Here is a 24,646-nt window from a genome sequence, read left to right as displayed (position 1 = left end):
GCCAGCATCCTGCCTGCTTCCCATCAGCGCGGCCCCTGGAGGGGGGACTTAAGCTGTGGAAATAACAGAGGGACCTTTCGCCTACTGTGAAAACTGCACGGGCCCAGCGAGGCGGCGGCGGGAATGACATGTTATTTTCCAGAGGCTTGTCAGGCGGTGCGGAAATGCAGGTCTCAGCCCCGCTCGGCGGCGGAGCCAGGAGCAGAGAGGGGCTGCGACGGCCCCCCTCCCGGGCCTCTGGGGGCCGTGAGCTGTGCCAAACCCGCCACCCCACTCGCCTGCCGACCTAGCCCCGTCGTGGGCACCCACTCTGCGCTCGCTGTTGCAGGGGAGAGCCACCTGGGGCCAGTAGGGTATTTACCCCTGCTTTGCCGATGACGAGAGCAAGGCTCAGAGAAGTGATGTCACTTGCCCGGGGTCACACAGCCAACAGACACTTCTGGCCTAAGAGCTCACATTCAGGTGACTGGCTTGAGCTCCAGGCTTAAACTCATTGAAGCCTTACAGCTGACAGCAGCCCCCCCCCCAGAAGAAGGTTCTATTATTATCCCCACCTTACAGATGGGGAAACTGAGGCACAGGCAGTAACGCTTGCCCAGGGACCCCGTGGCCAGCCCGGTTCCTGGAGCAATGGCAGCTACAATAAACGGTAGATCTATTTTAGATTTGTCTAGTACACGGTGTTGCATATCCCGGTGATTCTCCCCCCGCGGCTTCACGTCCCCCTAGTACAATGGCAGCTTGTGCCTCCTTGGACAGGCCTGCCGGGCTGGTGTCTGCCCATGCAGACCCACATGGGGACACCCATCTGTTCCAGAGTCAGAGACCCTCCCGGAAGCCAAACAGGTTCCCTTGGTTCAAACTCTGTCCCAGATTAAGAGCCAAGGTGGGCCCAGTCCTTCCTCCCCCTAACCCCACGACCCTCGGCACCAACTCAACGCTCCCTGGAGCGGGAGCGGGGGTACAGCTGTCCTCCACACGTGTGTCCACGCGCTGATACACGTGCGGGCGTGTGTAAGTGTGGGTGCAGTGTCCACGGGGACCGCCCATCTGTTCCTGGGCTAACCATACAGATGGCGCCATTTACAAAACTGCTCCCCATACCCCTGCCCGAGTCTGGCTCATATTTCCAGGCCCTTCTTCCAAAACTGGGGGGAGGAGGCCCTGGAAGGGCCACCTCAGCTTCTGTGCGGCTCTCTGGTCGGGAGGGAACAGGGCGGGGCATGGAGGGTGGACCCCAGCTCGAGCTCTGTAGCCCGTGCTGCCCGGCTGGGCCCCGGGAGGGACGCTGCCTCCCACCTCCAGGCCTTTGCAAGGGCTGTTCCTGCGGCCTGGGGTGCCCGTCCCCCTTGGTGTCACCGGCTAACTCTTGCTCCCTCTGTGTTCTGCCCCCTGCTGGGTTAGGGCTCCTAAGTCCCTGGGAGCCTCCCCATGCCCATCCTGTGCCAGCGACCACACGCATGGAGGAGGCCAGTGCTGGATAAATATTCGGGGAGTGAATGAACACACGTGTGAACGCGACCTCCGGGAGGCTGGAATGAGGGCCCCTGAGGCCCTGGTTCCCCCCGTCAGTGACTGCAAGAGCCCAGTAGCTGAGTTTCTACATGGCCACAGCTTCAGGACTGGCCACGCTGGAATCTCCCCATCTGCGGGGGGAGGCCCTGCAGTCTAAGGCCCCAGCTTTCTCTGCATTGTGAACCCCCCGCAAAAAACTGCCAAGCGTTCCCTGCCGTCTCTCTCTGGGCTAGCCAGCCCAACCCCACGTGGCCGCAGGTCTTCCATCCGAGGCCACAAGCCTCCCGCACCTGCCCCTGAGGCCCACCTCCTGAAGCGTAAAGTCACACACGCCTGTCCCCGGCCCCCAGGCTGCAAGCCACTGCAGGCCACTGGCCCCTCTCTCCCCACCTGCCTGCCTCAAACTGTATTTCTCTGAACCCCGCCCCAGGCCTGCCTGGATGTCCCTCTTTGCTTCCCTCAGTTCCAGGAAATTGTCTTCCGAGACTTCGGGGGGGCTTCCCCAGGTTCTGTAAATTGGGGAAACTAAGGCACAGAAGTGCGCCTTGCCCATCAACCCCAGCAGAGATGGCAGATCCAGGGTAGCACTGCGCCCTTCCCTTCCCCTACCCCTCCCCTCCCATGGCCTTCCAACCTTTAGTCCTGGAGGCCACAGAACCTCTGGAGAGGGCGTTCTTTTCAGAACTGAGTCCTGCAGACCCCGGTACGGACCAGAGGACCCTGGGGGGAGGTGGCCTTTCCAGCTGCTTTTCTGTGGTCAGCAACCCAAGGCCTCAAATCCAAGCCTCTGGTGCCCTCTTGTGGCCAAAAGGAGCAGCTCACACAGCTGCAGGTGGCTACTGACCGCATCGGCCGGGCTAGCTCGTGTCTCCCCAGACCCTTGGATCTCCCAACCCAGGGCCAGACCCACCACATGCACGCATTCACTCCACCAGCCCCGAATGCCACCCATCCTCAGTCCTGGGGCTACCACTGGAGGTACTCCTTCCGGGCAGAACACTTCCAGAATCCTGATCTGGCCTCAGCTCAGACATCTCCTGGAACGGGTTGCTCACTGCTCAGCCCATCTCAACATGGGCAGATGAGACGGCTTGGAAGCTTCTTTGTTCTGAACTGAAGCTTGTTCTCACTGACCCTCTGCCCGCAGGAGCCCCCAGTATAGGTCTGTTCACCGGATGACTAGGGCACTCCCAGTTTCGAGTGAGTTGAGCATTCCCGGCATGCCAGGCCCCTGCCGAGCACATAGGCAATTATCCTACTCATTGCTCCCAAACTGCCCCATGAGCTAGTTCTCCTTCGTTCCCATTTTACAGACAAGGAAATGAAGTCTCAGGGGGTGAAGTCACACAGCCCGAAAGCAGGGGACCCAGGATCTGAACACAGCTGCATGGGCCCTAAGCCCTGAGTCCTGAACTTCTGGGTTCTCCTACACCCTGTCCTACACTCTCAAGTGGAAGACGACACGCACTTCCCCGTCCAAACAGCCAGGCCCGTCATCCTGCTCAAAATGCGCTCACGACCAGGACCGTCAGCGAGCGCTCGGGCTGCAGGTCCGGGTGAGAAACTCTCGGCAGCTCCCTTCTTCCATAGAAGCCCACCATCTCAGTCCAGAACAATCCCCAACACACCACCGGGGGAGTCGCTGGCCGCCCCCATCCAGCCCTGACCGTGCTGCTCGGGCCCCATGCTCCCAGGCGGGCAGTTGTTCAGGGCTCCTTGGTTCCAGCCTTTGCACAGACAGATCCCTGTGCCGGCACACCCTTCCCACACCCTACCACCCATTCACCCGCGCTCAGGCTGCAGGGCCACTGTCCGTAGATCAGCCCCCCTCCCCTGCCCGCTGCCCCCACGGCTCCCAGGCACTGCCCCTCCCGCCGCCTTGTCATGCATCCACTCTCCTCTCCCTGAGGACGGGGGGAGCCCAAGAGGTCCCGCACCGTTGCTGGACCCAGCTCGTGTCCAACCCTTTCTAGAGGCCCAGGAGAAGCTTGCTGACCTAGGGCCCAACAAATGGATGAACACGTGAGCTTTCAAAGACATGAACCAGGGTCACCCTGGTTTGCAAGGCCACCCTCCAGGCACATCTTTGTCCTAATAGAGGCAGCAAGTGTTTCTACATCACAGAGGGCCAGAGCCTGCTCCGCCTGCCCCCCTCCACTGCCCCAACCAGCCTGGGCAGTAGGGGGGCCTGGGTCAGGTTAGCACGAGGGTTCCGGTAAGGTAGTGAGCTCCCTGGCACTGGGAGGTGTGCAGTCTGCTGATGGTGGGGTTGTTAGGGAGCCAAGTCCTGGACTGGGCTATTGGGTTGGTGTCCAGTAACATTGAGAGCCCAAGGCTACAGTCTTTATAACATTGCCCAAGAGCTGCGAACATTGCAGTCTGGTTTCTGGAGCACGGTCCCCTGTGGGACAGCGTGCTGAGGGCTCTCCTGCCTTGTCCCCCCACCATGACCCTCCCTCAGTCTGCACTGTCCGAGCAGGGGCTGGAAACCGGGGGTGTGTCATGGGTTGAGTTGTGTCCCCCGCAGAAGAGATGAAGTCCCAGCTCCCAGGAGCTGAGAATGTGACCTTATTTGGAATTAGGGTCTTTATAGAGGTGATGGAGTTGGGTGGAGGTCACTAGAGTGGGCCCTAATCCCCAGACGGCTGGTGTTCTTGTAACAGGGAGGGATTTGGACACAGAACCAGACATGCCCAGAGGCAGAGGAGGGACGATGCGCGGACAGAAGACTGCTCATGGAACATCAGAGTGTCGCGTCTACAAGGGTGCAGCTGTCCCTACAGAAGCCCGGAGAGGCCCGGAATGACGCCTTCCTAGCCCCTTCAGAGGGAGTGCGGCCCTGCCCACACCTTGGCCCCAGAACTGTGAGACAATCCAAGTCCGTGGCTCGAGCCACCCAGGGTGTGGTGCGGTGCTGGGACAGTCCCCGCAGATTTAGACAGGGCTCCCCCCTGCCCCTCCCCACCCCCGTTTTGCAAATGAAGAATCCAAGGCTGGGGGAGGGGAAGGGCCTCCCTAAGGGCCACACAGCAGGGATCCACCCCACTTTGCTAACTGGGGTTTCTGACCCTTTCCACCACGTCGCATGGCAACCTGTGGTCTGTGACCTGGGCTGGGGGCAGATGTCCCTGAGCCTCCGTGTCAAGTCTGCCAAAGTGCTCCCCCTGGAGGCGGAACCTGCACACGGAACCCACAGCTCACAGCCGTGACCACTCCCAGATCCCCGCTCCTACGGATCCTGTTCCTCCCACTCAGACCTACCGGCAGTCTGTCCCCTGAGCGCCTGACTCTCCTGGGGGCAAAACATGCACCTGCTCCCCGGCTGCCTGAGTCCCCTTCACAGTCCCCCTGCCCCCTCCTCCGCTGCCCTGCCCTCCCCAGCACCGTCCACCTGTTGCCTCACCTTTCCTGTGGCGCCATGAGACACATACTTGGCTCCCTCCCGCTGCGCAATCTCCACTTGTTTGCGGGCGATGCAGGGCCTGGCCAGAGAGGTGCCCAGGAGGTAGCGGTCCTCGTACAGTGCGCTGGACTGGATGGCGGGCCAGATGAACTCCTCCACAAACTCCTTGCTGACGTCCTCGATGAACACCTACAGGGAGAGGAGCCACAGGTGGCAGGGAGGCTTGGCAAGGGTGGGGCCCAGCCAGAGGACAGAGCCCCAGGGGCCTGCATCTACAGCAGACACGACTAATGGATCCTGTAGTAGACATCACTAATCAATCCCAGCACACAGTGCTATTACTCCCCTCCCGCACTCATGGCAGACATCACTAATCAATCCTGATGCACCATCTAGCTGAAACTGCTTATGGTTAAGGCTTATTTGCCTTTTTCACTAAGTTGACATTCACACCGAGTTTGCAAAAGCAATGATGGGTGGAGGGACTGGCCACTCAGCATGGATCCGTGCAGAGACACAGCCACCGTGTTCCTGACACCTCCCTTCCACAGGGACAATTTCCCTTGAGAAGCGTCTTGAAGCCGTAAAAATGATGACTTTTGATGAATCTCAAGCCCAGATGGCAAAATACACACGAAACACTTCTGTTGAATTCCCAAGTGAGTTACAAGCTGAACTAGCCCCTTTTTTCATAGAACATCATTTTGACTTGAACGAATGATGGACAAATTATGGTCTTTCAGACTTGAGCATGTGGCCCACAGTTTCACAAAAACGAAGTGACCTGTCACTTCAGGGAGAACTGAGTATTTGTTGCCAATGATAAAATTCGGGCTTTCCAGTTAAAATCAGAATTATGGACAACTTGCATCTGACAGCTTGCTAATATTTCTGACAAATGTGATGTTTTGGTATTTTATAATGAAACAGCAACATTTGGGAGACGTACATGAACTCAATGAAACAATAGTTTTCAAATGACCAATGCATGACGTCACACAATCTTGCATGGTGAAAAAAATCCACCCAAAGTGCAAGATGGACCAGCGGATTTTAATGCATGAAAAATTCCTTGTCTAGTTTCAGTTTCCCCGTTGCACTAATCTTGAAGAAACGACCCCTTGTCGACTTTTGGTGCAGTATCCAAGAACACCCCCAACTCTCTGAAAAGACTATTAAAATAGTCCTCTCTTGGGGCGCCTGGGTGGCTCACTTGGTTGTGTCCGACTTTTGGTTTCGACTCAGGTCATGATCTCGGGGTCCTGGGATCAAGCCCCATGTTGGGCTCTGTGCTCCGCGAGAAGTCCTCTTGAGATTCTCTCTCCCTCTCCCGCTGCCCCTCCCCCCCCACGCACCCATGCTCTCTTTCTCTCAAATGAATCTTAAAAAAAGAAAAATGCCTCTCTCTTCCAGGGCTACATTCATGAGGCCATGTTTTTTCCTAACGCAAACCAAAACAACACGTCACAAAATGGATGGAAACACAGCTACAAGAATCCACCTGCCGTCTGTTAAACCAGACATTAAAGGGATTTAAAAAATGTAACAAAATGCTACTTTTACCAGCAATTCTTGTTTTGGAAATAGTTACTTTTCTGAGGTAAAAATGTCACTTATGTTAACCTATAAGGTGTTTAATATTATTCTTTTAAAATGGGTTAATAGGGAGGCCTGGGGGGCTCAGTCGGTTAAGCGTCTGCCTTGGGCTCAGGTCATGATCCCAGGGTCCTGGGATCGAGTCATGCATCGGGGCTCCCTGCTCAGTGGGGAGTCTGCTTCTCCCTCTCCCTGCTGCTCCCCCTGCTTGTGTGCCCTCTCTCATTCTCTCTCTCTCTCTGGCAAATAAATAAGCTCTTTAAAAAAATAATAAAATGGGTTAATATTTTTAAAATTTCAGCTTTTATTTATACTGTGAGGATCTCAATAGACATAATCCACAAAACTCTACGGGGCACTCAGCCATTTTCAAGATTGTAAAGGGGTCACGGGATTCTCTGTATTATTTTTGCAACTTCCTGTGAGCCCATAATTATTTTCAAATAAAATCAGTTTTAAAAAAATGAAGCAAAGAATGAAAGAAAAGGAAAATTAAAAGAAAAGCAATGGGGACCACACCCTGATGGGATGGGCGAGAAATTCCAATTCCAAACAAATACATAAAAGTGTGCGGGAGCCTGAGGGCACAAGGTTAAGAATCACTGGTCTAGAGAAATGAACTAAGGCCAAATCTTTACACGAAAGCCCAACTCATGTGAGAGCCCAACCCATTTCCAACACTCAAGTGTTCTTACAGTACTTTCTAGGCTCCTGCTCAGAAAACTCCTCTCCTCTCTGAGGCTCAGGGACTCCTGACCAAGGAGGGACATCCAGTTTTAGGCGCATGGCCAGGGATGGGATGTGGGACTCATTCAATCATTGTAAGGTGCTAACGGAGCTCCTACTACGTGCCAGGCTCCTTTTTAGGTTCTGAGAAGCCCACAGAAGCGCCCTGTAGAGGGGACCAGGTCTGACCAAGCAGGTGGGCTGATAGCCTTTCACACCACCCCTGTTATGTCCCCTGCCCATTCGCCCAAGCGAAGGGGTGAGGGTGCCAGGGACGTCCCCATACACGGTGAGCCTATGTGAGAAGGGACCACGTTGGCTCTGTTCGCCATCTGGGCTCCGCACCCAGCAGAGGGACTGCCCGCCACACGATTGGATGCTCCATCAATGCACTGAACTCAACTGGAATTTTCTGATTCTGCTGAATGGGTGGAAGGATGGACAGAGGTAAAAGAGGACTAGGCAGGTAGGCGGATAAAGAATGATGAAAGGATGGGTGGATGGATAGATGGATGAGTGGATGGAGAGTTGATGGGTGGAGGATGGATGGATGGATGGATGAGTGGATGGGTGGACGATGGATGGATGGATGGATGGATGGATGGATGAGTGGATGGATGGAGGATGGATGGATGGATGGGGGTACAGGAGGGTAGAAGAGGAATGGGCAGGTAGGTTGATGAAGGATGATGACAGGATGGGTGGATGGATGGACAGATGAATGGAGGGACGGGGGATAAAAGAGGGATGGGCAGACGGATGGATGTGAGAGGAAGATGGATGAGCATGTGGGTTATGAGTTGGTGGGGGGCAGGGAAGAGTGGCTAGGGAGGGTAGGGAGATGATGGCGTCCACACTCCTGGAAACAGAAGGAATCGAACTCATACTCTTGGAAGCAAGAGGACCAACTGGAAGGGGTGCAGACGACAAGGAACTCTGGGACAGCAATGCCCACTGTTGCCCCCACATGTCAGAATCCCACTCCCAGCCCTAAACCCTGCCTCCACTTGGTACCTTTTTGGCCCCAAGCTTCATTGCCTTCTTCCTGGCTTCTTCAAAGTCTTCCTTCTGGCCGATGTTGGCCTGAGAAGCAGAAGCAGAGAGGCGTCATCAGCCAGCGGCATAAAGGAGAGTGGGGGAAGAGTTTCAGCCCCCCTGGGCAGACACTGTCCAAATGGAGGTGCTTTCCGTTTGAGGGGGCCAAGGTCAGTTAGGAAGAGAAAGGCACAAAGCCGGGTCTGGAGAAGCTGGAATGCTTCCAGGAGTCAACACTTGGCCCTGCCTGGGTGTGCTAGGAAGCAGTTTCTATGGGTCAGAGCACTAGGCGGGCCTGGCCCTGTGCACTGGGCTGCTGGAACCTGGCATTGGCTGTCACTGCCTTGAAGTTTTCAGGCTTCCCTTCAACCCATCTCTCTCTTCCTGAAAACTCCCCCAAAGCCAGTACCGAGGTCGCCATGTCAGAAAGTGCGCAACCCCCAGGGGATTTCCACAGCCAAGCACAGCAACTTGACCATCCCAAGGCATCTGGGTGGGCAGGAGGCCGTCCCTGCTATTGGAGTCCGACTTCTGTGACAGCCCCCTCTGGACACCAGTGTGTTTTCTGCTGGCTGCACTCTGGCCTACTGCCCAGACTTCGACCCTGCGTTCTGCTCACCAGACTCTGGAATCTTCCCAGAGCCCAGCTGCAGGTGTTTTCTGAGGTCATTCAGCTTTTAAATCTGCCTAGCGGTAGCCGGGCTTCTGGACCGCCCCACTGTGCTGCCATCAGCAAGATGAACACACCCTGGGGTCCCTGCATGCCCCAAAGCTGCGACTCTCAATTGCCAGGGGGCTGTGAGCAAGGCGCTTCCCCTCCCTGGGCCTCACTCTCCCCACCCGAGTAACAAGGGGACTGCGCTATCAGGGATAGTGACTTGAACTGCAATCCAATCACTCCTGGCAACAGCTGAACTTTTGTCTCCGCAGGGTACCACCCTCACTTCCTCCCGAACTCTTGCCAAAGAAGGGAACTCCTGCTCACTGTAGGGACAGGCCCAGGATCCAAGCCCAGATGATCAGAACCCTTCGTGACACAGCCATAGTAACCAATGCTTGGCAGGCAGTGGCTCAGGCCATGAGAATACTCCTGGGCCCTCCCGTCAGAGCCTCTGCAGGAAGCCCTCCTTTCTCTGGGAGAGCCAGGCTACAATGACATGAGCCTTGCCTGTCCTGTGGAGAGGCCAAGAATGAAGCCAAATAGAGATGGAGACAGAGCTGGACAAGCACCTGGATCCAGCCTTGCCTGAAGCTGTCAAAGCCCGGATGTCTCAGTTACACAAGCCAAGAACTATCTTGCTTTTTGTTTGTTTGTTTGTTTTGCTCAAATTGGTAGAGGTTAGATTTTTAGAATTTGCACTCAGGAGTCCCGAATACATGGAGAAGGATTCAGAAGCTATATCCAGTTAGTTCATTGGAAGAGAAGCCGGCTTGATCAGGGAGGGGGGAGTGGCATCCCCCATAACCTATTATCTACCTGTGACCTGTTTGCCACCCTAGAACTAGGTGGTCTCCAAGGGCTCCGCCAGCTCAGCCACTGCAGGATTCTATAATCTTTGCAGAATTATTAGGGGCTGACAAGGGACTTCCATAAATGGGAAGAGTGTGTGCCTTTCACGGTCTTCACAGGCCCGTGGTCCCGTGCAGGCAGGCTGGCCGAGTTGCACCGCCAAGCTCATTTCTGGCTTTCCCCCCCTCTGGTCACCCACAGAGAGCTGGCCCCTTCCGTGCTCAGCAGGTCACCCCAGACCTGGGAACACCACGGATGTTCATCTGACAGAGGAAGAAAGGGAGGCGGAATGACAAATGTGTGTCTACATTTCAGGGCAGGCTTAGGGAGGGGACGCTGGGCTTGGGTGAGTGACCGCGAGCACGTGGGCAGCGGGACAAACAGGTAGAAAGACGGACGCACTGAGCGCCTCCTTACCAGGTAGGCAATGACGTCATAGCCTTGTTCCTTCAGCCACACAAGAATGCAGGAGGTGTCCAGGCCGCCACTATAGGCCAGAACCACGGAGCCTTTGCTGGACATCCTGTCTTGGGGGGGGCGGTCGGTGAGGAAGGACAGTGACGCAGAGCCAGCCCATCCCAACCCCCCAGCCCCTACAAACAGCCCCCACCTTGGCCTTGGGCAGCCTCATCCTCCAGACAAGCTGCCACTGGGGGGTTGTGAACAAGATGTTCACCTGCCATCAAGGCCAGCCGAGGAGCTGTTCCTTCCCGAAGCCTCATCCCCCGCCACCCCCACCCCACGGACCCCACCACTGCACGCACACACCCCCACGCATGCAGGGTCCTGGGAATACCGACAGCAGCCTGGGGCTGACGGGGTGGGGGCACACGAGGGGGGTGGGAAGGATGTCTTGGAGCCCATCCCCCACCAGCTAGAGAAAGCATAGGAGGCTGAGCTGTTAGGACCAGGCCAGGACGCTCCAGAGACATGGGTGGGGCCGCTCAGAGAGTGCGGGGCATGGCTCTGGGGGCCTCGTGTGGCTCGCCTTGCACCCCCACCATGACCCCATGCTGCTGTCATGCCCACTGGGGACATGGCGAGCAGCCGGCTCAAGGTCACAGAGCACGTGCTAGGGCTCTGTCCCACCCTATCCGTCTCCTCAGCTACACAGAGGTACCAGGGGCTCCTGCCTTCTTGCCTTTACAGTCGCTGTTCCTTCTTCTAGAAGGCTCTCCCCGAATGCTTGGGCTGCGTTGGGGCTCGCCCTGCCTCCCCCAGCACTGTCCCCGTGGCCCTGAGAGTAGATATGTTACTGTACCCATTCTGCTAGAGAGGAAACCGAGGGTCACAGAGGGGGAGTCCTGTGCTTGAGGACCAGATGTGGAACGAGGCCATCTGGTCCCAGCATCCCTGGACATGGCCCCAGCATCCTGCATTTACGGGGGGGATGCCTGTGTCTGGTGAGAGCGTTTACACCGGAGTCTGACCAAGGTCAGGGTCCTTATTAGATACCCTCGGGAAAAGCCGCGGACACCCCTCCACAGACCCATGGAGCCCAGAAGGGGCACCCCACCATGACTCCCGCGCAGACGCAGACTCCTGTGTATGGAAAACCTCCCCTGTGCCTGGAGGTCCAGAGAGGGGTTGTCCCGGTCACTCAACCCTGTGTAGCAGAGCCTGGACAGGGCCCGATGGTACTAGAACACACATCCTGTGTGCAGACCCATCTCGCTGGGCCACCTGCCCGTCGGCCCCAGGGCTCACACACCCTGTGGCCCTTTGGACAGTGAGGCTGGGGGTTTGTTTCTGATGGATGTACACAAATTTGCCTCCACGGGGCATTCGACCACCTGCCAGGCCCTGTCCCCAGCCACCTGATTTGCTGGTGACTCAGCAGACCCTGACCCTGGGGCCAGGAGATGGTGCCCATGGCAACTGCAGCCAGGCAACAGGCCATCAAAAATGGGAGGGAGGGAGGAAAGGAGGGAGACAGGGAGGACCCAGAAAGTACCTTGGATCAGAGATGTGCGTTTCCCGGTTTCTGGAATCTGACCTCGCGGCTCCGTGCACCACTCTGCAAAAGGAAAAACTGTTCAGCTGCCTGGAAGAGCAGTGCGGGTGAAGCCAGAGACCCTGAACCCGACCTCTCCGGCTGCCGGATTCCCCTCGAGTGGCCCTGTTGATCGCGGAGATTTGGGGAGGCCCAGGAGCCACTCACCCAGCCCCCTGGCTCCAGGAGGTACCGGTGCTCCCAGCCCTGTGTGCTTGTGTGCCACGGTGCTGGGGCTGGGGTGGGGCGTGTATCCTGCTGCATATTTTTCAAACAGCGCCACTGAGGCATAACTCAGAGACAAGAAACTGCATATATCGAGAGCGTCCTATGTAGCGGCAAACTGTCACCACGATCAACATAAGGAATCCATCCATATCATGTGCTGACCCCTTCCCTTCGAGCTGTCCCCATTTTAGGGATAGGGAAACTGAGGCTCAGGTTAAGGAACTGGCTCCAGGCCTTGCCTGGCAGGTTGAGTGGCCGAGGCAGGACTCACACCCAGAGCGGCAGGGCCCCGTGAGCCACTGCTGGAAGGTACAAGGCCCAGAGAAGAGAAACCCGGGCCAGGTGTGGTCTGGGAAGCTACAGGTGGCTCAGACACCCTGGCGTGGCTGGGGTGGGTTCAAGACAGGGCGCGATGATGCCGGTCCAAGAGTCACCCTGCTCTTAGAGTCGCCCCTGCTCTGCCATCTCCTAAAGGGACCTGGAGCCCGGGGGAGAGGGGGCACTGGAGTGAGGGAGACAAAGCTCCACGGAGACACACAGACCGCCTGGGCCTGCCTGGCTCCACCTGTGATCCCTTGTCCATGGCCCATCCTAGCACACGGCTCGCTGGATTCCGATCGCACCCCCACCCCCACAGCTGTGAGCTCCACGGGGACAGGGACCATCTCCCGGACCGCGCCTGCCATGTAACCGGCATTCAGAACAACGCCACTGATTCCACGGTTGAGATGTCGGTTCCTTGCCTATAAAGAGAAGGTCAGGCAAGCCCCTCAAGGCCTGGAATGCTATGCATGCCTCATCCAGACACTAGCGAGCCCCGCCTGCTTGCCAGGCTGTGTGCGCACACGGGCACCAGGAACCTCAGCCTCTGGGTGTGAGCCGCGTGGAAGATGGCACGCAGCTAGGACTCTGTGCCTCCGAGCGTGAACGAGTGTGTGTGCCGGCACGTGGGGGGGGTGGGCGTGTGTTGTGTTTGGGCCTGTGTGTGCAGAGATCAGCCGGGCAGGCGGGCTGGGAAATGATGCAATCCGACACTGGCATCCCTCCTGCCCCCTCGCCCCCGGCACCCGGGCGAAGCGCCTCATTCCTGCGGACCTGGGCTCACGCTGCTTCAGTTGCTCATGTGCAAAATGGGGGTGACAAGAGCCCGTCAGGCCACAGGGCGACCGTTGAGGATTCAGTGAGTCCTGTGGGGGAGCAGCCAGAGCTGGGCACCCAAGCCTGTGCCCACTAGACTCTCCTTCCCACTGTCGCGGCTCACCCTGGGCCAGTCCCTCCCTCCCCAGGGCTTGACTAGCTGTCTGCACAACCCGAAAGCCATTCTGGCTCCGACATCCCAGGACCCTGGTCTGCCTGCCTGGGGGAGGTGTCTAGCTAATCCTTGTCCCCACCCCACCCTCCACGAAAGGCCCAGGGCAGGTTTCCCCGGCTCCCAGGCGCAGGCCCACTGCCAAGAACGTCCTTGCCTCCCCGCTCCCCTGTCTGCCCTGACATCCTGGGAGGAAGGAAGAAGGCGGCCTCATGCCAAGATGTCTGCCAGCCTGGCCTGAGGTGGCAAGGCAGGCGGCACTCTCCGTGTCCCCAGCCAGAGCCACCCCACCACCCTCCAGCGACGGTGCTAGGCCAGCCTTGGCACTCGGTCGGTTCTATGGAAACCCGTGCACTCTAAAATGTCAAAGCTGGAACAAGGACAAGAGCAGATACTATGTTCAGTGCCACACTCAAGGAGGACACTATTATTACCACGTGGGGCTCAGGAAAGGTAAGCGGCTTGCGGGGGCCACAAGCTCGTGGATGGCAGGGCTAGGACAGAAACCTAGGCTGACTGCAGACCGCCTGCTCGTTACTGCCCCGTGCCCCATACACTCGGGATTCTAGCAGACCACAGATCGCCTCCCCCTCACTTTCATCTTCCAGAAAACAAAACCCCCAAGGAACCATCACCAATCAGTAGTATAGTTCTCTGCGTCAGGCATACAGCCTGGCAAATGTTCTTCTGGAACCCGTCCCTGGCATTCTAACTCAGCTAAGCTGGGCTCGTTATAGTTTTTTAAAACCCTAGCTCCACCGAGGCCAGAAGAATTCTCTCTGACTTTGGGGTTTCCTCATTCTAGGGATCACTTCGGGGCCCTCCTTCGTGTCTGACAGAGCTAGGCTGCAATTTCACACTCTGGCCAGGAGGTGCCGCTGTCGGGTCTCAGCCTATCTATCTGCTTGACCTGTTTGGCTCATGTCTTCCGCACATCCTTGGTAAGACAGGGGAGCGATTTTCTTCCCAATTGACAGATGAGGAAACTGAGGTCAAGGGGCTTGCCCTAGACTAGACACTGAGCTGACTCTCAGCCGCAGAATTGCTGGGGCCTGAGAATCAAATCAGGAACACTGGCTCCCTTGACGACAGTGGCTCTCCAGCAAACTTCTTCCACCTAGGGTTAGGGGTCATCCGAGGGCCTGCCTGGGCTGGGAAGGTTGAGTCTGTTTCTGGTGAAAAGCCCCTGAGACAGGTGGTGGGGGACTAAGTAGATCTCACCAGACTCTGGTAAGAGACATGCAAGTTCCTGAGAGCGTTTGGAGCTCATGGAGGAAAGGAGAGTGCATTCATTCATTTGTTGATTCTACTAATAATATTAAAAAGCCTGTGGGTGCATGGCCTACCCCCAAGTCTGGGGAGGGCGCCTGCCACCCAAGGGAACACCCTGGGGCTTGGAAGATCAACCCTGCCTACAGTGTTACAGCAGAGCTCAGAGCCTCAGACCCTGAATTCCAGTGAGTTAGTTTCTCTCTTTCCACATGGGTGCCCGCAGGCAAGGCACTCCCTGCAGGGGCTGTGCGGTCTGATGAAGGCATCTGGCCGTCCTGGCTGGCCTCCCGGAAACCATGGGGCTAAGACGAAGTGGGGCCTGGGAAAAGGCTTGCGCAGCAGGTGAGTCTGGGCCTGGCCCCTCTCTGTGAGTCAGGTTCCCGGGGCCCTAAGCCAGGAGAAACGGCTACCAGCCTAGCCAAGCGGCCACAAAGCCCAGAGCAGGCCAGCAGTGGATGGGGCACACGCGAGGACTGTGGGGACCTCAGACCGTGCAGAGCACGGGCCTCCCTCCTCTGCCCCACGCGGTGCACGGGCCAGGCTCTAGGTGCTCCCTGGGCAGCCTTCATCATTCCGTCGACTTGTACTGAGCAGAGCCTGAACTGTTTCTCAGCACAGTGCACATGGGGACAGATGGGTCCCCACCCCACCCCTGGGCTCCCCTGCCTGGGCTCTGAGAGGGGAATGGAAGAGGGAAGGGAGTTTAGAATGAAGCCTCCTTCGGTCCCATCCATCTCCCAAGTTCCCATCCCTTTTGTGGCTCTTTCTGTCTCTCCGGTCTCCCTCCCCACCAGAACCTTCCGTAGGACAGACAGGGTCTCCTGTTCCACGTCCCCAGCTTAGGGCACAAGGGGAGGCATGCCCCACACAGTTAATGAGTGAATGGACCCAGGAGCCGCTCTCAGTAGTCTACAGAGACTGTCCCACAGTGTCTTACTGTTTCCTGAGCCCTGAGCCTGTGCCAGCTCTGACAGAAGGAGAAACTGAGGCCTGGGAAGGTGGCAGCTGACCCAAGCCTCACCCAGTGGTTCTGCCTTCCCGGCTTGGGTCTACTGGCTCCAGAATCTGCCCTGTCACCAGCCGTGGGCTGGGAAGGAAGGATCAAAGCCCAGGGTCTATTTGATCCATCCCTGGAGAGAAGACAGGTTTGCTCCTGCCTGAGACGTGCAGCCAGACGGCGATGCTCCGAAGACGCCCCCACTGCGCCCAAAGGAACACTGAGGCGGCCGGGTCATGAGACCTCCTCGGGAAGAGCCCTGGCGGGCTGGCAGACGAGTTTCCTCCATTTCACAATGACCCTCCCTCCCTGGAGGGCGCAGCCGCCCAAGATGCCAAAGACAACAGCAGCCCGGACGGCGGACACTGAGCGGCCCCGCCCACAGCCCGGAGCCCAGTGCCAGCCAGAAACCCGGCCCGGCGACCCCGCGCGGCCACCGGCCCCACCTGGGCGGAGAACGCTAATCCCCCTGCAGGGGAGGGCGCGCAGTCACACCCAAGACGCTAGGGCGGGCCGCTAGTGTCCCGGTGCCCATGTGCCCGGGGTAAACTGAGGCTCGGGGCTGTGGGAGGGGCGATACGCCCAAGCCCCCGCACGAGGGCCAGGGGTGGGGCTGGAAGTCTGGTTTCACGCAGAGTGAGGGTGGGGGATGGTCAGAGACGGGGCGAGAGAGTCGGGAACCGCCACACCCTCCGGACTCCCAAGGTCTCCATCTGGGGGGCTCCGGCATAGAGGAAGCTGGATTAGAGACGGAGGCTCCAGAAAGGACCTCGGCCCGCAAAAGGGACAAACAACCCGACCTGCCCCCCTCGGAGCCCCCGGACACGCGCCCCGGCCCCACCCCCGAGGGACCCAGGAACCCGGCCGCCCGGCGTCTCAACGGCAGAAGCCCCGGCGTCGGCCTCCTTCCCTCCCGTCCAGGTGGAGCCCGGGGCGCGCGGCCACTCGGCGCCGCCCTCTGCCCCCGCCCGCGCGGGCGCCCGGAGCGCAGTCCCCTCGGCCTCCTCGGCTCGCTGTCGGCGGGACCCGCGGCAGGGTGTCTCCTAGGCGAGGGGGTGGGAGCGGGAGTCTCGGGCCGGGGGCTCCTTACCGTGGCCCGGGAGGCGGTGGCAGGCGGCAGCGCAGGGCCGGCTGCGTCGCGAATCCCGGATTATAAACACCGGGCCGGGGGCAGGGCCGGGGACCCGGGACACGTGGGGGGACGCGCCCGACAGGCCCCGCCCCCGGGCCCGGCCCCCACGCCGAGCAGCTCAGCGTCCGTGGCCACCTGCGGGTGGGCGGGGCCCGGTCTCTCCCTCCCTCCCGGCCCGCCCCCTACCCCTCCCTCCCTCGCGGGGCCCCATCCCCCGCCCGGCTCCCGGGGCCCCGCGTCCTCCCGAGGGCCCTCGGGGGGTGCACGCGGCCCGGGTCTCCTCGCCCTGGCCCGCGGGCAGGCGGCTTCTCGGGGCGCGACGGTGGCTGGACCGCGCGCCCCTGGCCGGGTGACTGCGGCCGTCCTGCCAGAGACTTGCCACCGCTCCGCGGTGGGAGTGGGAATAAAAGTCCCTTAGATGCGGTGAATTTCGTGTCCACTTTAATCCCGTGGTGGCCTTTCTGCAGACCTCGAAACCCCTCCCTTCCCCCACATAGCCGCCGTGAGCCGGAGCCCAGGTGCAGGCGGCACTGGAAGGTCGGGGTTTCATCCCTCGGTCCAGGGCTGGCTCTTGGCTGTCTCCCCGGAGGCTGGCACCTGACCAAACTCCTTGGGGCACCCAGTAAATAGTGAATGGAAGACTAGCCAACTGCTAAGCCATTGGGCAGCAGGGGTTCATAGAGGTGAAGCTTCTTGCTTGCACAAGAAACGAGGAGTTGCTACCCCGGTCTGGCCTTCGGAAGGATCTGTGTGTCAGACGTCTGCCAGCCAGCCTGTTTCAGAGGCCCCAGAGCGCCCATCACTGCAACAGCAGCTGAGTGACATGGCAGGTGCCCGGCGTTCAAGGCAATGCCATAGTTAGGACTGACTCCAGGTCCTCTCAGCCCTGAAGCCCCTGGGAGGTGGGAGCCCCCAGACCATACTGCTGGTTTGCCATTTAATCCATCTTGTAAAAGGGGGTAGGTGGTGGTGAGGGGGGCGCCTGTCCCAGGCCCCTTCCTGCAACCAAGAAGCAGCTAGAGAAAGGGACCCTCAGCAGAGAAGGTGCTCGCTTAGTCACTTGGTCCCTCCGCCAGTCAGCGCCCCCATCCCACCCCTGAGCACTGCTGCCTGGCCACCAAGCACATCGGCCAGGCCAGTTGCTGTGAGCCCATCAGGAGGGGAAAATGGATCAGACCAATTCACAAGCAAAGCCACGGCTTTCAGTCCGCGTGAACGCCCCCCAGCCTCTGGCACCCAAACCCCAGACGTGGCTGAAATGGCAAGGAGCCCCTTATGAGCTGCGAGGGGTCTGGGTGACCTGAGGCAGCTTCCTGCCAGGAGGCAGGACGGCAGCTGGCCCCCTAAGCCCACTCACTGAGCCGCCTCTGGGCTTCGCAGAGCCCCTGGCCTTCCACGCTAGCCAGTGTGGAACAGCCAACACGACACACGACAGCAGGTCATGCAGCCTCAGGCAGCTTCCTTCCCCAGCAGAGGCAGGGAAGGGAGGGGGGCATTTCTACTGTCCTCTCTGTCTCAGTCCTATGACTCTGTCCTGGGTCTTTGTTTCTTCCTTTAAGATGTCACTGCCCTTTGAGAAAGTTGGGGAGCGTGTGGGTGCCTAGGGGGACCACCCCCTTGGAGTTATTACAGAGGAAGTGGGCAGGGAAACTGAGGCAGTGAGGCCAGGTGTTCCCCCAAGCTCCCCAAAGCCAGTAGTGGCCCCAGAGAGAAGCCCCATTACCCAGACCTTAAGAAGAGGCTGGGGTGAGGGATGAGCCCCTACCAGTCTAGGATGGATGGGTGGGGGGCGGAGGGGGCGTGGAAGAGGAAGTAAGGTCATCTGGGTGGATCTGGGGCACAACTACTTCCTTGTGGTTCTCACCAAGCACTGTTTTATCTCCTTACCTTCACTTGCTCTTCACGATTACTCTCTATGAAGTCACTGTGACTGTTATCCCCATTTTACAGATAGGAACCTGCAGCACAGAGAGAGGGTGTATCTTCCCCAAGGCCACACAGCCTGTTAGTGGCAGAGCAGAACTACAGCCCAGTGTCTGCCAAATCCTTTGTTCTAGTTCAGGCTTGAGTTAACTGGTAGAGGCACCAGGTCCTCAGTCCCAAGGGTCACAGAACGTGGGGACCTTTACTCTCTGCTGCTGAAATGGCTCTAGTCCAGGGGACTGTCCCTTTCTGACGCACAGATGCTGGTGACATTAGGGACAGTGGTGTCACAGCTCTCCTGAAAGGAAAAGGGGCCCAACTGCCAGCAGGGGTCCTGCCCACTGGGTGTCAGGGTGGATGAGAGGCAGAGATCAAGGCCAGGGTGGATTGGCTGGCTCCCCAATGAGCCATTTTCCACCTGCACCCCTCCATCCACACCCTGCCCCAGCCCTCACCGTGCAGAGCAGGTCTTGGGTCCAGTACTGGGGCATGGCCAGAGGGGATCCCCCGCATGGGACCGAGCCACCGTGGCCTTTGCCTTTCACCCACACCCAGGTCAGGGCTCCTCAAGGAGCCTATACACCTCCTAGTAAGTGACCTTGGGTGGTGCCTTTAAAAGTGCAGCAGCACCTAGGCCTGACCAGGTGGAGAAACTGAGGCACTGGAGTCTGGGATGTTTGTATCTTCTACATGTATCCAGAGTCTGCCCCTTCCTTTCCATCTCCACCTTCTCCACATTGGCCTGTCATCTCTTACTCAGACCATTGCTGTAGCCTCCTCAATCATTTCTCTGCTTCTCCAGTTTCCCACCCCTCCCTCCCCCCAGATCCTTTCTCCACCCAAGAGCAGAGAGTTCTTAAAAACTCAGAACAAGTCACTCCCTTCTTAAACACTTGGGTGGTTTATCTTCCTCTATCGGTTCCTCATTGTTCTAACAACATTAGCTGAAGACTTTCCTTTCTCCACTGAATTACATTGGCACATCTGTTGAAAATCCATTGACCCTGTAAATGTGAATATGTTCCTGGACTCCCTCTTCTGTTTCATTGGTCTATTTATTTATTTATCTTTAGGCCAATACTACATCGTCTCGATTACTACAGCTTTATAGTAAGCTCTCAAGTCAGATAGTGTGTATCTTCCGATTTTGTTCCGTTTCAAAATTGTTGTGGCTATTCTGGGTCTTTTGCATTTCCGTATAAATAGTAGAAACAGATTGCTAGTCTATATAAAAACCCTGTGGGATTTTGATTGGGGATTGCAATAACCATCTATCAGCTTGGGGGTGGAGAGTGGACATCTTAACAATATTGAGTTTTTCAATCCATGATCATGGTATACCTCTCTAGTTATACCTTCTTAAAATTTCCAGCATTTAAAAAGACTTCAAACTATTGAAAAGTATTAGTTGCTATTTACACGAGCAGTGAGAAAGAAACTCAAACAGTGAGGCCAATCTATAGGAGGTTACATCTTGAGATGATCTTCATTTCTGGTGAATTCAGTTTCTGTTTTTTTTTTTTTTTTTTTTAGACAATACTTTTTTTTTTTTTAAGATTTTATTTATTTATTAGACAGAGATAGAGACAGCCAGCGAGAGAGGGAACACAAGCAGGGGGAGTGGGAAAGGAAGAAGCAGGCTCATAGCGGAGGAGCCTGATGTGGGGCTCGATCCCATAACGCCAGGATCACGCCCTGAGCTGAAGGCAGACGCTTAACCGCTGTGCCACCCAGGCGCCCCTCAGTTTCTGTTTTAAACCAAAAGCGTATCTCTCCGGTAGTGTTGAAATAAATGCCCTTGAGCGTCACGAAATGGCTTCTTTATTTGATGTGAAATCTCAGGTAAGAATCTTTCAAGGAGCTAGACGAGCAGGACCTGAGCTAGAAGAGCCGGAGTTTTCTAAGTTCCCTGCAGGTGATGAGGTGTTCCAGAGAAAGTAGGTGGGGCTGGACATGCTCCAGTTGGGAAAGTAGGTGCTGGTTATGGGAAAGGCCCGGGGTCTGTGACCTCAGTGTGAACAAAGTCACTTCTCACGCTAGAAGAGATAGGGCTTCTTGGAGTCACAAATACGGCTACTCCAGAGCTCAGCTTTGAGATGGGTATCTCACTGGACAGGTTGGATGACTTGCTTGGTGGAGGCCTATTCTCAGGCAAAGGTCAAGTCTTCTACTCAGAGGGAGGAAAACCTGGGAGGTTGGTGTATCTTTGGTGGGTAGTATAAAAGTCCTCAATTTCAACGGAAGTGCCAAAGGCTCCATCTTGGTTCGGACGTCTGAGCAACGTTTTGTTGTTTTCAGCGTACGGTTCTTGCTTATCTTTCCTTAGACTCATTTCTAAGTATTTTAAGTATTTTGAGACTATCGTACGCGATGTTTTAAATTTCATTTTCTGTCGTTGGTCGCTACTATATAGAAATACAATTGAATTTTGTGTATTTGCCTTATATTCTCCAACTTCGCTAATGTTGCTGATTAATTCTAGTAGATAGTTGTAAATACCTTAGGACTTTCCGTGGAGACGATAACATTGTCTGGGAATAGAGGCAATCTTACGTTCACCTGTTTTATCTTTGTGCCTCTTCTTTGTGCATCCTCGCAATGGGGAGAACCCCCAGTATAATGTTGAACAAAAATGGCGAGGGCGGATATCCTTGCGTTGTTCGTGGTCTTAGGGGAGGGCGTTCATTCAATCTTTCACTGATAACCGTGATGTTAGTGCAGGTTTTCCGTGGATACTTTTCATCAGGGGAAGAAGCTGACTTTTGTTTACTGAGAGTTTTTATCATGAGTAGGGGCTGAATTTTGTCCAGTGCTTTTTCTGCATCTATTGAGATGATCATATATGATTTTCTGTTGATTCTGTAACTATGGCAAATTACACTAATTGGTTGTCAAGTGTTGAACCGACCTCACATTCCTGGAATAATTATATCTCAATAAAGTTGAGTTTTAAGTTTTTAAGGAAAGAAAAGGGGGATAGGGGAGCTTAGGGTTAAAAGAGACATAAAGACTGTACTTAATCACAATATGTAGACTTCGTTTTCATCCTGAGTTTTTGAAGCATACAAGAAAGACCCTGTGTGTGAGCATTTGGAAATTGAACCCTGACGGGATCTTGAATGATAGCAAGGAGCTGCTGTTGATTTTTTTTTTTTTTACTAGATGTGATAATGGTATTTCAATAAGGGGGTTATATTGAGGTTTTTTTTTTTTTTTTGAAGTTTTAGAGATATATTTTGATATAGTCATGAATTGAAGTTTGTTTTTTTTTAAAGATTTTATTTATTTATTCAACAGAGATAGAGACAGCCAGCGAGAGAGGGAACACAAGCAGGGGGAGTGGGAGAGGAAGAAGCAGGCTCCTAGCGGAGGAGCCTGATGTGGGGCTCGATCCCAGAACACCGGGATCACGCCCTGAGCCGAAGGCAGACGCCCAACCGCTGTGCCACCCAGGCGCCCCTGAAGTGTTTTTTAAAAAGATTTTGCTGGTCCGTCATCACTCTTAGCATCAAATCTAGAACCCTGTACTTCCTCCTCGGCCCTCAGCCACTACAGCCCGATTGCACTGGCCTGCTTGTGGTTTCTTCAGCGCGTCAAGCTCCCTGCTGCCTTATGGTCTCTGCACTTACCGTTCCTTGGCGACGCCTCTCTGACCCCTCCCGTCCTCCCACCAGATCGGTCCCTTGTCAGATGTTATCTGTCATGCCGGCACCTAGCAGATGCCTGGAGTTTTCAGGGAAAAAATGGAGGCACAGAGGCCTCTGATCCCTTCTCGTCTCTCCACTGGTGTTGTCTTCGACTGTCATCCGCTCTCTCCTGTACCGCGCTGCACCTGTCTTTCTGGCTACGCTCACCGCCCCCCCTAATCCACCCTGCACACCGCAGCCAGCGTGGCTTTCACTCTGACTCTTGTGGCCCCTTGTCTGAACATAGATACAGCCTGTGCATCTAACCAAGGAGTAGGCCCCTCTTGTCTTCCGTCTCTCCTCTGTCACTCAGGGGCTCTGCACCTGCTAGTTACAAAGGGGCCTGGGAAAGTGGAGACCCTAAGCACATCACCCCACAACCATCTCGTGGTTGGCACCAGATGCCGCTTTGCTGCTGCCCAGGCCTGGGCACTGGCTCCAGGAACAAGAGTGTCCTCTAGGCGGGACCCCAGGTTGCCCGTCCCTGCCCCCGAGGGAACACAGAGTCCAGTTGCTGGGTTCTTGGAAAAACTACATCAGGGAGTTTAATAAGTGACCTGAAGGGCTGTTTACCACCATTGACAGTTTGGGACAGCCTCAGCCCGAGGTCAGGTGGTGCTAGGGGGCTGGGTCGCTGCATGGGGCCTTGGCCAGGGATTGCGGGCCGGCAGCTGGAAAAGCAGAAGTGGAAAACACTCCCTTGGAGCGGGCTCCAGCTGCATCTCCCCAGATGCTCCTCCTCCACTCTGGGACCATCCCTGTGAAGTGGGCAGAGCTGGGTGGAGTCACGGCTGGGGGAACAAGACTGGGAATCACAGCCCGGATTCCAGGCCAAGTCTGCCACTGGCTCCCTGCAGGACCTTGGGCAATCAGTCCTCTCCACCAGCCTCAAACAGAAATTTAGAAGGTGGGGGAGGAAGGAGGCAGAAGTGAACGACACTCCCTTGGCAGCTCTTCAGGTCTTGAATTGCCATGGTTCCTCCTCTTCATACTGCTCCTGGCCCTCCCCCTCATCCCCCTCCTCCTTTCTTGGGGGAGTGGAAGCAGGGGGGCTTGCAGGCTAACTTGCCCCTGGGCTCTGGAGTCAGAAGGCCTGGTTGAGTTCTTCTTCTCCCTTCTAGGCTGTGTGAGCTTGGACTGGTGGCTCACCTTCTCTGAGCCCCCATTTCTTCATCTTTGCGATGGGCTTACTCTTTCTTGCCTCTGGCTCTCCTGGGAGAATGAAAACTCAGGTCCATAAGGCACTGGATATTCAACAGACAGTTTACAAACATGAAGGGCCAGGGGGAGACTGAGAAGCAGCAGGGAGGAGACAGCAGGGGTGAAAGAAGAGTCAGCACCTCCCCTCCGCACGTCTCACCCCTGCCTCACCCTGGGACTGATCTTTTCATGGGCTCCATAAAAAAATTAACAGCCCAGCAAATAGCAGGGCTCAGGTTGTGACCTATGCCCCTAGGGTTGCACGAAGAGGGGCATTTAGCCCAAGGAAGGTCTTCATGGGCGGGTGCTGGACAAATGGGTATGGGGGGGTTGGAGGACCCCGCCCCCTCGAATTTCTCCTCCACCCAGCCTGAAACCCACCATTAGTGACTTCTGTGGCTTACTTAAATCAGGGCTGGCAAACGGTAGCCCCGCCAGTTTTTGTAAGACCTGCAAGCTGAGAATGGTGTTTGCATTTGTAAATGGTTGGAAAAAAAATCAAAGGAAGAGTATTTTGTGACATGTGAAAATTGTACGAACTTCAAACCTAAGCGTCCACCAGTAGTTTTACCGGAACACAGCGACGCTCACACATTCGTGTGCTGCCGGTGGCTCCCGAGCACCGAGCGCTGAGCGCTGCATCGGGGAGGGGAGTGGTTTCAACAGAGACCGTCCAGCAAAGCCGAAAGCACTCCCTATGTGGCCCTTTACGGTAAAAGTGTGTGTGTGCAGACCCTTGGTTTGAAACAAAACCAAAACCAGAAAACAGCTTTGAACGTGGAAGCGCCCTGGGAAGATTCCAGAGGGGCTGTCAGGTGGAAGTCAGGAGTCCCAGTCTAACCATGAACCAGTCACCTATCCAGCAAGGGGCTGTCCCCTCTCCGAGCCTCATTTTCTCCATGTGTCAAACGGACACAGCAATTTAATCCGGCGATGTTTAATCTAGCATTGCTGGAAGTCTCCGTTTACAGTCTGGTTGGCATCCACCCCTTAAGGAGAAATAACTCAGACAGCTTTCCTCCTTGCCCAGATGAGAGCATGAGGATACAGAGGGGGAGGTGACAGTGTCACACTGAGCAAGGGGAACGAGGAGGAACAAATGGTCTCTCCTCTTCAAAACC

At 56.3% G+C, this 24,646-nt stretch overlaps 1 protein-coding gene across 2 annotated transcripts in view; it reads right to left on the bottom strand.

Annotated features, from left to right (window-relative positions):
• Positions 1-16,747, bottom strand: part of ASS1 (argininosuccinate synthase 1) — a 51,618-nt gene extending 34,871 nt beyond the window's left edge. The window contains exons 1-5 of one of the 2 annotated variants that reach the window (XM_026514189.4): positions 16,675-16,747; positions 11,740-11,802; positions 10,203-10,312; positions 8,255-8,323; positions 4,919-5,107 (exon numbers count right to left, since the gene is read on the bottom strand). In XM_026514189.4, the coding sequence (XP_026369974.1) occupies positions 4,919-5,107; positions 8,255-8,323; positions 10,203-10,307 (363 nt within the window). In that variant the 5' untranslated portion in view covers positions 10,308-10,312; positions 11,740-11,802; positions 16,675-16,747. The remainder of the gene's footprint in view (positions 1-4,918; positions 5,108-8,254; positions 8,324-10,202; positions 10,313-11,739; positions 11,803-16,674) is intronic. The other variant, XM_026514190.4, reaches the window with a different exon arrangement.
• Between the last annotated feature and the right edge of the window lie 7,899 nt (positions 16,748-24,646).

Source organism: Ursus arctos, unplaced genomic scaffold (assembly GCF_023065955.2).
Source record: "Ursus arctos isolate Adak ecotype North America unplaced genomic scaffold, UrsArc2.0 scaffold_18, whole genome shotgun sequence".
Taxonomy (NCBI): domain Eukaryota; kingdom Metazoa; phylum Chordata; class Mammalia; order Carnivora; family Ursidae; genus Ursus; species Ursus arctos.
This window is presented reverse-complemented; position numbering and strand designations above follow the sequence as displayed.